At 39.5% G+C, this 12,658-nt stretch overlaps 1 protein-coding gene across 1 annotated transcript in view; it reads right to left on the reverse strand.

Moving 5' to 3' along the window:
* The window catches only part of brf1a (BRF1 general transcription factor IIIB subunit a), a 117,838-nt gene extending 105,554 nt beyond the window's left edge, over positions 1-12,284 (reverse strand). The window contains exons 1-4 of the mRNA XM_079692686.1: positions 11,872-12,284; positions 10,103-10,311; positions 7,346-7,429; positions 1,382-1,555 (exon numbers count right to left, since the gene is read on the reverse strand). Of these exons, the coding sequence (XP_079548812.1) occupies positions 1,382-1,555; positions 7,346-7,429; positions 10,103-10,286 (442 nt within the window). The 5' untranslated portion in view covers positions 10,287-10,311; positions 11,872-12,284. The remainder of the gene's footprint in view (positions 1-1,381; positions 1,556-7,345; positions 7,430-10,102; positions 10,312-11,871) is intronic.
* Between the last annotated feature and the right edge of the window lie 374 nt (positions 12,285-12,658).

Genomic DNA, 12,658 nt, shown 5'->3' on the forward strand with positions numbered 1-12,658 from the left:
CTACCACAAATAATCTTGCTTTTGGTCCAAAACTAAAAAAGGAATAGGAAAAAAAACAGTTTTAACCTCAACTCATCTCCTAACAGCTGACTGTAGGAGGGGACATTTTCTTTGAACTTGTATATTATATCTTATTTTGCCGTTTTTACTTTGATATTAGTGAAGTCTGACTAAGCTGGTTTTATTTCCTTGTCTGACTTTCCTCTAGTGAAGTTGCTGTGTTCACAGATCTCTGCATAAATGAGTACAATATAAAGGTATTACAGCTGCTATGGTTTATGGAAATGCAGGCAAATTGTTTTTCTGCATCAACAAATGCAGTATGAAAAATGTACCATCATTCATCAAGCATGCTCCAGCTGGACAGGAACTGATCGAGTATTACATGACATTTGTTTTGATTAGTTTTAATGGCTGCATGCACGATTGTGTCAGTTTTGGGGATATTTTTACTTTACTTTTGTCTTTCCGCAAAGAGGAAGTGGGGGATTAAAGAAGCCGAAATCAGAGGGAGAGGAAGGAAGGAAACGTTGGAATGATGAAGGTGGGAAGAAGGTCGTCAAGACAAAAAAAGTGGAAGGAAGCAAAGATATCAAATCCAGACAGTCCGGTTTTCCGTGCAGTGGATCCGCGTTAAACTAAAACTCAAGGTTCAGTCGGATGTTTTGATTTTGCACTCTGTTCTCCTTCTGCCTACATCTTTGTCCCGATTCTCCCCTGCGACAACATTACAGACTCACCCAGCTGTGGAAAAGGAAGTGAGCGGAGCTATTTTTACCCCGTCCTCACTGCACCAAAACATGCACAAACAGACAGGCCTGCACTGACACACACACACATACAAAAGCCCCGTAAACAATGCAGCAAGAGGAAGGCATTACACCCTCCTCGCCCTGCTTTCATTAGGTAAACCCATCCCGTCCGCACTGAACTTACGTAACACGTCCATCCTCGGAGGCGATATGAGTCAGGAGCAAACTGACAACACACAACGAGCTGCCCTGCTGATTAAAACAGCATGAGTCTAAAAGTCCCATTATCCCAACGATGACACATCGCTCCCAACTTCAATAAGCTGCCGTTAGCAGATTATGAGACGTTAAGAAAGGCCTCCGTTGGCTCACATCAAAAGTAAACTGTAGACTTTGATGTGTTTTAGACGGAGGTTTGCAATTTTAACACGCAACTTTGTCTCAGCTGACGCCGCAGTTTTGCTCAGCTAATAGAAGAACTCATGCATGCAGGAAACGCAGCTCTTGATCTGTTAAAGCCTTTGATCGGGTTTCCTTTAAGATTGTGATTTTGTGATGGTTAACTTGGTAGCTGTACTAAAAACTTACTTTAGTCATTTCATTTTTTTTTTAGGTAACACAAAGGATACGTGGCGTTCCCTCTGTGCGGCAGACGAGGTAGAGACACGCAGCGATGACGTGGGTCGACTTGCGGCCGCGGGTCAGGTGTTTGGTGAGCGCCATCTTGTAGAAGTTGAGCGCCGTGTCCAGACAGTGTTTGTTCATCTGCAGCTGGTGACCCAGAGTGTTGATGCTGTGTCTCGCTGCAGGGACACACGTATAACAAAAAGCAAGTCAGTTTACACAAACAATTTCAGACATTACACAATACCCCCAAAACTGCAATTTGAAACTTTGTTTTTTATGTATATTTAACATATGAGATACGTCTTTAGAGACTGTTTCGAAGCAGACATTTTGAGTTGTAAGCCAGTAAGTAAACATGAGAATAATTTATTATTTCTAGGACAGTCACAGCTTAAATGATTTTTGTGCTTTCAGAGAATATACGTTTTTCCTAGACATTTCTTATGTTATTTATAGTTTAACAGCTTTTTATAATTTATGCAGAACAAAAATGTAACGGGAAGTACGTTTAAGCAAAAAGCTAATTGAAAGTTTAAGGCTCATCTTCTAAAAAGGTACAAATGACCATCTTTTAAAATACTGTGAAAAGCTGGCAAAAAACATCATCAATAGGAAAAGGACTAAAGTGGCACTTCTTTCTCAAGAGCAATGGATAGAGAGAGTAGAGCAAACTGACATGTCATTTGAGTCTGCAATCATCAGAGCTTAATGAAAAAGTAGGAGAAATACCAGCAACGAATAATACAGAAGACTTGACTGATTTAGTAAAAGGCTTGTCCTCTAGGTGTATGACCACGCTCGGCCATTTTGATTTACAATTTCTTACGTACAGGACAAGCATGATAATCATCTTATCTGACATTGTTGGTAACCATTTTATCCAAAAACCAATCTGTTATTGGTGCAGAGACACACACACACCTACGCCATTACACACGCAAGTAAACATAACCGGGTTGCAAACAAAGCTCTGCATACACATCGGGACACACGCGCCTGCAGACGAGCACAAAGCCGTTACACACATTTGTTCAAACTCACACACATTTATAATACATTTGTGGATAGGTTGCTGGATGAAGGTGGAAGGAAGGTCGTAAAGACATGTTCGGTGTTGAAGCAAACATTTTCAAATCCAGACAGTCCGGTTTTCCGTAGGGCGGTTAATCGTTAAGTTACACTTGAGATTTGAATGGAAAGCATGCCATAAATCAGAGTGTCACACACTATTGTGCGAGTCATCACACCAAAACACAACAACACACTGTTCACAAGTGGAACAAGCGTGTGTGTGTGTGTGTGTGTGTGTGTGTGTGTGTGTGTGTGTGTGTGTGTGTGTGTGTGTGTGTGTGTGTGTGTGTGTGTGTGTGTGTGTGTGTGTGTCTGGGAATGTGAGGGGCTCTGAACTCACCACGTTGTTTCAGTTTAATTTTTTAGATCTTAAACCAGCAGATTTCATCATCAGCATGACACACACCCCCACCACACCATACACACACACCCTCATGCTGACCACGTCTGGAGCTCAGTTCTCTGCTCTGACTCTGTGTCTCGTCACTGGAGTTGAGACTGCATTTCAAGCCAAGTCTACACGACACAACTTGCTATTTTGTAATGGAGAGTCTTGTGGTTTTTACACAGAATGACAGAGCGGCACTCGACTGACTACATGATCGTTCACCATGAGGAATCCCCCTGATGAGTATGACTACATGTTATCATGAAACACACATGAAAGCTGACACTGAGAATGACGTGTTTGCATGTGAGCTTGTTGATGTTGTTTTTGGCACACACACAAAGAATCCTGTTTCCACTCCCTTTATTATAGGCGGTTTTCCAGAAGGTGGAACAACAGCACGCAGAGTTACAGGCGAACTCTCACACACGGCTATCCTCAACCTGTGCTCTAAGCCTTTTGTTTTTGTATGGACATTCAAACAAATAATAAAAACGTAACCCTTTATGCAACTCTTCATCTCAGGACGACTGAATCTTTAATAAGGCCTTTTGAATAAGAAAAGAACACCTCATAACATTTACATGAACAAAAACTAGGACACCCTGAAGCAGAACGCTACTGAAACATCCAAACAGGATCTGATGGAAATCTGGTGAGCTTTTCATACAAACACCAATATAAATAATAAAAGAATAATACAATCTAAATAGTACAAATGTTAAAGTGTACTCAGTTCTGCTGCTTTTTCTGTTTACAGCTTCAATACAACACATTACAGGATTTTTTCAAAAATGTTGCACTTACTATAATTTATATTCATGATAACATTTTGATGAGTCTGAAACAGTTCGACTGACTTGCTGAGTGGAATCACTCTTCCCATTTAGACATGTTGGTGGTTCACAATACCAAGCAAAGCAGATCCTGCTTTTACAATGGCAGAAATAAAGCAAAATGTGCGAGTAATACATTTGGTGTGAAAGGAGTCTGAACTTCAACTCCAGAGGGTGATGTCTGGCTCTTTTGCTGCTAAACACTAATTGTTCCCCACCTTCTCGTCTCTTACTGCCCGTCTGCAGTTTGCTGCTGAGCAGGTAAAGTGTACAGTGGGTTTATCAGAGCTCGTGGATGTGCTACTGAAGCAACACTGCGAGCTGAAAGAGGCCACAAAGCTCAGCCAAGATGCAGAGGTAACCGATGTTCTGTGTACAAGCTATTGTTTTCAGAGTGATCTATTGTTAGGATTAAAATAACTACACTCCCAGAAGATATGTGGCCCCTTATCAATATATTCATACACCTTCCAGCCAACTCACTTTTTGCTGCAGCTCCAGTTTGTGTGTTTTCTCACATACCGGTACTGTAAATCTCTCCTTTTAAAGCTACATTTAAATTCCAGTCGTAGCTTCCACACACAGCAGAGCACCAGTACATGAGGGACTGGTGATACATTCATGTCCAACATAAACACAGGAAGAGGTGTGGGGGGGTGCTCCCAGATATGAATCAGTTAGAGGGTGAGGTGGGGGAGGAGGGGGAGACGGCCACTGGGGAAAGTTTAGGGAAGACAGAAAGAACAACAAGAGATGTTCTCTCCGAAAGATGCCTGCAGACTCGGACATAAATCTACAAACACACTTGCACACGAAGACAGAAGGTATAACACACTTTTTACACACACTTCAAAGTGATGCACTTTGGGAATTCTTTGAGAAAAATCAATAACACTCATGCCTGAGCAGTAAATATGAAGATACAGCCAGCAGCCGGTTAGCTTAGCTTAGCATAAACACTGGAAACAAAGGGAAACGACTAGCAAAGGAAACCAATATCCACCTACAAGCACCTCTAAACACTCCCTGTTTTGTCCCAGTTCATATTAAAGAAAGGAGATACAACATGTTACCAGACCTTTTTCACAGCAGACATTTTGACTTGTAAGAGATCAGAGGGCTCTTACAGCTGTGAATAACGTGGAACCACAGGAACATAAATGACTGTTTCTAGGATGATCCTAGCCTCATGAAACTGTACCACAACAGACAGAGGGCTTTCAAATAATGTATGGCTTGTGTAGGTATATTGACAATAACAGGGTTTCGGGCGTTTACCAGGGCAGAAGTGATCGCTTGCCAAAACGTTTTTCATACCAAATCCCAGCATTAGTAGTAAGGGATTTTTGCCCAATTCTATCAACTTTTGAACGGTCAAAGTTGGTTAAAACTTTTTACCAAAACTGGGTGACAAATGCTATCAATGCAAAAATGTCATGAGACATAATAGAGCATGGAGATGGCATTATATCCTTCCATCATAATGTTTTAACACCTTTACGCACTCTTTAAATTTGACTAGACGCCTGATCACAACACAATGTTCATAACAGATTTATGACAAGAAGAACTTGACATAGCCGTCAAATGTTGCTGTGATGCAAGAAACATTTCTGACTTCTTTTGACAATGACATTTTGTATTATCGTATCGTAAAATAGAAGATTTGCTCAAATGATTACTCCGAGTCGCAGCTTTCCGATGGTGTTGACCACTACTATGTGGCATTTATGGTTGATCTGCTACCTCCCCCTAAAGATCATCTGTCTCCAACTTAAAAAACTGAAAATGATCGTGGTGGTCCTCTAAGGGTTAAATGATGTACTCCATTTCAAGCATATTCCTAATTTTCAAAACCTAACAGCTAAAAATAAACATTTTTCAAACGTTCAAGTCTTTATGAATCCTTTAAGAAAGCCTCTAATAACCAAACACACAGAAGTATAAAACTCCTTCTTCATGAACCACACTAACAATAAAACTGAAGTATTCCCCAATCTTCATCCTCATATTTCTCTCACACCGGGACTAAACTAATCTGCTATCCTCCCTCTCACTCACACACACAGAGACACACACACAGACACACACACTCATTACTCAGCGTCTGCTGCAGTGACAGCTCTGTGACTCTGCGTTGCTGAACATCAGACGCTGCAGTAGCCGCCCGGCTGCTCAGACTCTCCGCCGGCAGCCAGCCAGCCATCTTGCCTTATTCCTTGCCTCTTTCTACAAGTTGTTGTTGATGTGTTTACAGATAAAAGATGTTGAGATAAAGCTCCAGCGACACAGACAAGGCTCTTCAGGGGCGACAGAGAACGAGGAAGGGGTCAGTTTAGACCCTGAGAGATATACATCAACAAGGCCAAAGTTATCAGCTGACACAAAAAGATAACAAAAAGGGGGAAAGCTGCAACTGTCACTATTTACGGCCTCTTTAACTCTTTCCAGCTTCAGCCTAACAACCGGCGATATATTATATAAGTGTCTGTCTGGCAACCGTGCGTGCATCAGATCAGAATCTACACCTTTTAAAAAGCTGAAATGTAACCCAGAAACACTTGAATGATATAACAGTTCTTCAAAATCAAACTCTTATGCAGCAAAGAGGGAAAACACTGGTGCTGGGACTTAAAGGTGCGCTCACTGTGGGAGCTCTTTGAACAAGCAGGATAAAAAGATTTAAGGTAAATCGCCTCCGAAAAAGCCTTTAATTACTCGCAGTTGTGTCAGACGAGGTTATAAAATCCAGCATGTTGCAACACTGCTGCTTTCTGAAGAACATTTGCACGCAACACTACAAGTGAAGATCATAAAATATATATGAAAGCACATGAACTAAGGCTGAAAAGAACTGGTAATGAGAAACATGTTAGGGATGTTTTCCTGAAACTACTTAGTCTCAGCCTCTTCTGTGAAATGTTTAACCTCTGAAGTCATCCTCCTCTGTAATAAATGTTGAAGTAGATGTTTGAAGTGTATACAAATAAATACAAGTGCTTTCAATGTGTATGAATAAGGACTTTTGAACCTTAAAATGTGCATAATATGTCCTCTATGCACCTCCAACAATTCAACAAACCATATACTTAAAGCGAGGTGCAACACAGAAATAAGTAATCTAGACGTAAAGAAGACATAATGAGATAAAACAGAAAGCAAAATCAAATACTGTATATTTCGATAATCTTGACATGTGTGGATATAAAGGTATAACTCCCTAACTTGTACTCGTGAAAATGGTAAATGGACTGTACTTATATAGCGCTTTCTCCAGTCTTTGAGACCCCTCAAAGCGCTTTACATACTACATGTCATTCACCCATTCATACAGAGCAGTGTACCTTACTCTAGGACCTAACATTCACACACATTCACACACCGTTGGCCATGCCATCGGGAGCAACTCAGGGTTAAGTATCTTGCCCAAGGATACATCGACATGTTGACTGCATGGGCTGGGATCGAACCCACAACCTTCTGGTTGAAAGACGACCAAATTCCCTCACAGCCACAGTCGAAAACAGGAAGTCACTAAAGTATCATTGACTAACATGAGTTACATTATGATGGATTTAGACTTGACTGATGAAACAGCAGTTTTATGCACAGCTGAACCTCGTGCCGACAGTGCTGATAAAGTGACGTGTCGCCCCCTGCAGGTCACTCACCTCTCTGCACCGTATGAGCTCTGGACTCCCTGCCCATGCCCTGGTAGTGGTTATTCTCTCCAAAACTCGGGTTGACATTTCCTCCTGAAGACAAAAAAAAATACAGACAGACAGATAAGGATCAGAACAACAACAACTATTTTTCTTGGATATTTTAACGGAAAACAAAAGCAGATTCTTCATGTCGTTTAATCACTTTTACGACTATAAAAAGTTCTTTTTTTCTTCCTAATGGGCATTTAATGGCGCATTTCCACTACAGCGCGGAGCTCGCTTTAAGCGTGCCGAGCCGTGCGGGGCCCGTTTTTGGTTGCGTTTCCACTTAGCGTAGTACCGGCTAGCGGGTACTATTTCCAGATTTTCTGGCCCCATAAAATCGAGGTTCGTTCCGGGCCAACAACCAGGCTGAGTCGGGCTGAGTATGCTAAACTAGAGAGAGAATCGCTGGCAAGGGGGCTACAAGTTACAACTACAACAAGATGAACATATTTGACCGTGATTTAATTGTAATTCTAAATGATGCCGAAGTAACAACATACTGATACCGGTTAGTAAAAACCATGAATTAATGCTTTGACAAGTCTGCAGACAGACGGCAGGCGAAAAACCTTTTAAAATGCGTGTTTTCTGAATGGAGATTGGCTAAGCTAACGTTGTGTATGCTCCGACCGTCCACATTCACAACAACGGCCTATACAGGCATAAATAAACCAGCGACTGTATTCGCCATGACACAGACAGTATGTGGTTTGTACTTGTTTAACTTTTGTCTAGTTTCTGAACAGATTTGAGGAGCTGTGAGCTTGAGTGCTAACAGCTGATGTTGTTTTTCTGGGGTTCCCATTGAAGATGACGTCACGGCTCCGCCTATACTGCGTTACTATAGATACTACCCCAGTTCCTAAACTGTAATGGAAATGCGCTATAAAGTGAGCCAGTCCTAACAAGGCCTAACGAGGCCTAGCCATACCGAGTGAGGCCGTGTAGTGGAAATGCGCCATAACTGTCCCGAGCGTTTTACTTACAAATCTGTGTACCAGCAAATCTGTGTCGTGTTACTGTGCGGGGTTACTAGTCAAGACCAAGTTACAACCCCTGTGATCCATTTGACAAAAAGGAAGCCTATTCAGTATGTATGAATGTAAACAAAAAATCATAATATGGGGAGAAATTTATAAAAATGACCTAGAAATAACAGGAAACTAATTTGCATATTCACAGGGAATCAGCTTATCCAAATTGTATGTTTTGCATTACCTCCTACAGTAATTGTGTTCACTAATTTTACAGTACAATTTGTGAGTTGTTGTGCTCTATTCTTGTTATGCAGTAAATATAACATGAAATATCCATAAAATATTCCACTAAGAAAAATGATAGAGAAGGGGTCCTGTAAATAAAAAGAACGGGAAATCCAGGTTTAGTTGAGAAATGTTTTGAAAGTGTTAAAAGAAAAATTCCCTTAGGTCAAAATTGTCTTGTTTAATCTGGCATAACCCAAAAATATTTAATTTACATTCAAAGAGAATAAAAAATACTTTGATATTATTACATTTTTGTGATAACCCTAACTAACTGTTTCAGCTTTGAACCCAAGTGATGCATGATGCAAAAAACGAAACACAACCTGCAGAAATCAGCACGAAGTACTGCATTGTAATCTGACAGCGCACTCTAGTGGTCACTCAGAGGAACTACAGAACGTGTAACATGCGTCTGGAGCAGGCTCAGCAGGAGGGAGACGTCCTGCAGGCTGAAGGTCAAACATAATCTGGAGGTAAATGTGACAGACTGATAAGCAGCTGTGGAACAACATACACTTTAACATTACCTCACGGAGCGAGTGTGTTAGATACACACACATCTGACGAGTAGGAGGACAAATATGTGCTGATAGTTAAAGAATGATTCATGTTTATATTCATTAAATTCCTATTAGAAATCTGAATTTACATTAAAACCGTTGGGAAAACTCAAGGTTTTTGTGAATTTTTTACTATCTACATAAACAATTATATAATTTACAAATAAAAACAAACAACAACCCAGAAAGATACACTAAAAAACGAATGACTTTAAGAAGAAGGTCCATCTTACAGAATGACCACAGAGAAGAATTCCAGTAAAGATATCTTAAGGAAAAATAATCAATAAATAAAAAATGTTTAAAAGGTAACACTGGAAGGTCACTCGTTTCTTACATGTTTTCTTTGCTGGCCATCATTCTCTCTTCTTATAAATGAATAACATGAAGATCACATGAAATGATAAGCCAATAGCAATTTCTCACGTCCTCTGCATAAAATAAGTTAGCAAAGTACTACATTTACAAAAAAACATAGAAAAAACAGATTCCTTATAATTTTTCTATCCTAAAAACACTAATGCAACAATGTAAATATACCAGTTTAACAATAAAAATCTTGCATTAAATATGTTGGATATCCCCTTCGACACGATTTGGAAAAATAACTAATTGCGATTATTTTTGACTGATATTGCAATTGCACGATATTGGAGGGAATGATCATTTTTGAAACATTATTCACGTTATTATTAAAAAAAATGTATCCAATTATTATGGTCTGTGTTTCTTTAGTGGATCTGTACCAAACACATTTGTATTGTTAAAACTGTTCAACAAGATTTGCAGGCTGCGATATGTCTGCTGCTCCACAATACTTCATTTCATACTGCACTAGTTTATATTGCAATAACATTTTGAGTAATTGTGCGGCTCTAGTCAGTGACTCTCACCCTCAGAGGAGACAAACTGTCCAACGGCCGACGAGCCTCCGCCCCCCGTCTCTACGAACTCCACCTCGGAGACGATGATGTTGTCCTCCAGCACGGAGCCGCAGGTCATGCAGACGGCATCTCCGCGGGCCTGGTCCACGTCGATGTCCGTGCTGCCGCAGTTCCTGCACACCTTCGAACTCATGGTGGCGCACAGCGAGCCGCAAAGCCTGATGGGAAAAGACAAAAGAGAGACATTTTAAAACAAAGACTCCGCAACAAAATTAATAAATCATGTTTTTTTTTATATTCGTCTCTAATGGAGTTGGGCAATCATTTCCATTGGACGAATATTTTTCTCTGTTATAACTCTTTATTGAAGCAAGTTTCAACTTCAGCTTCAAAATGCAGAGAGGAAAGACAAGAATCAGAAATGTGTTCAGGTCCTCTCGAAATTCAAGTTTTTCTGCATGTTTGACACTTTTTCATAAATAAAACCATTTCAGTTTTGCAGAGAATGCAATTAACACAAGTACATGTTCTTATGATGACATACTTCTTGTTTACTTGAGTATTTTATTTTAAAGACCTGCATACAGTACTCCTACAGTACATTTACAGGAAAATATTGCATGTCGACTACATTTATTGGGCGTTTGTAGTTTCTGCTTTCTTTTCAGATCACAAAATTATCGTGGAGTTGCATTAATAAACAACAAATAAAAGTACTGTACTTGAGTAAAAGTTCTTAATTCCTAGTATTGTGATTACTTATCTGATAACATTTATTTTAAATTAAATCCACCTAATACATGCAATAAAATACCATTATATAAGAAAAAGTCAAATAAAAATAAAAATGTAGTTAGTTAATTTTCTGATTACTTAGATAAGCCCTTATGTAAAAAGAAAATAAGTATTTTACTTTAGGTAAGCACTTTTAAACTGTGGTATTACTACTTTTATTTAGGCAAAAGTACTTTTCACACCACTGATTATTCTTCTGTACTTTTTTTTTTTTTTTTATCATTTTGAACTCACTTGTAGTCTATAAGAGTTAAAGCATTACTTTAACTGGCCATTTACAACTTCAGTAATGTTTTAAATGCATGATTTGAACTTGTAATAAAGTACTTTTAGAATGTTGTATTACTACTTTTACTCAACTAAAGGTCTAACGACTTATTCCTTCACTGATCATTCTAAAAACGTGCATTCTGAATAATGAGTACGTGTTCCTTTAAAACTTTTAAGTTAATGCTGATACTTTTATAAATTATGCCTCTGTAGAATTTAAAATGCATGACTTTCGCTTGTAGCAGAGTATCTTTACAGTGTTGTACTTGTATTTAAACTTGAGTACAGTACCATAGTACTCTGTTTATGGCATGAACCAGACAGAGGCAGTGATTCTGCAGAGCTCCAGCCGCTGCTTTGCTCCCATTAGCCGGCTAGCTACGTGGCAACTGGGAGGCTAGCTCAGCGTTTTCTTCTCATCTAGCCAAAATACGAGTCATTTCACGGGGTAAAGTTGACAACCAGTCGTGAATAGAGTCACTTCACTTTGCTACATCACGTGTAATTGGTATAGTTTGTCATTGAGTGGATAGTTACCATATGAACCTCTCATATGTTGACAGCTGAGGAAGCTAACGAAGCTCTGCTAGCCGGCAACACAGACTTCAACACAGACTTTAACAAACATGTATGTGATTTAAAGCGCGTTTAATAAAAGGAGCAGCTTCACAGGGGGTTAAAGAGCCACATAATTAGGTTGTAGGTGTGCATACCTTCAGTCCGGGTAACAGTAGATGTTTCCAGCCACGCTTTTCGAAACGTGTCAGCCTCCTCGGTGCAAGTGTTTTTCTACAATGAAACCGATTTTTTAATGACTTCTCAATGACTGTGAAGCTTATCGCATTGTATCTGTGGTGGTTAGAGAGCAAACAGCAACGTGACAGTGCTCAGAGGTTTGCTAAATGCTGTAATATCGCTGCAATCCTCAACACAACACACCCAACATGTGCGCCTGATGCTGTGGAGACACGGGCGATACCAACTCGGGCCAGAGGGGTGGCAGGTTGTCAATATGTTGATTAATTCATATCAAAATGAAGTGGGTAATTTTTTTGAAGACGTGAGGGAGAATTGAGAATATGTCAGGTGTTGGGAAAATGTATAATCAAGAAAAGTGTCCTGATTTAAAGTATCAATACCGGTAACAGCGATCCCTACGTGGGTAATGGTATTTCTTAGGTAATGGCACTTCTTACGTCCCGGCATTTTAATTGACAGTTAAGTCTAATATCATAAAGTTACACTAAAATACAATCTATTTAAAATTATTAAATGTGAAGGTATTTAAATTGTCGTGTTTGCACAGGATACAGCAGGATAACTGTCTCATGTTAGTTAAAATAATAATTTTTAAAAATCTGATTAATTTGACTTATGTGACACAATTTCTGAAAAATGTAATGCATTTTTTAAATTAAAATTTCTATTGAAAAATATAGCAAATTATTGGATTTTTTCAATAACTTCCATGTGATGAGACCGATGAGACCCAATGACTCA

Source organism: Notothenia rossii (assembly GCF_949606895.1).
Source record: "Notothenia rossii genome assembly, chromosome: 7".
NCBI classification, from domain to species: Eukaryota; Metazoa; Chordata; class Actinopteri; order Perciformes; family Nototheniidae; genus Notothenia; species Notothenia rossii.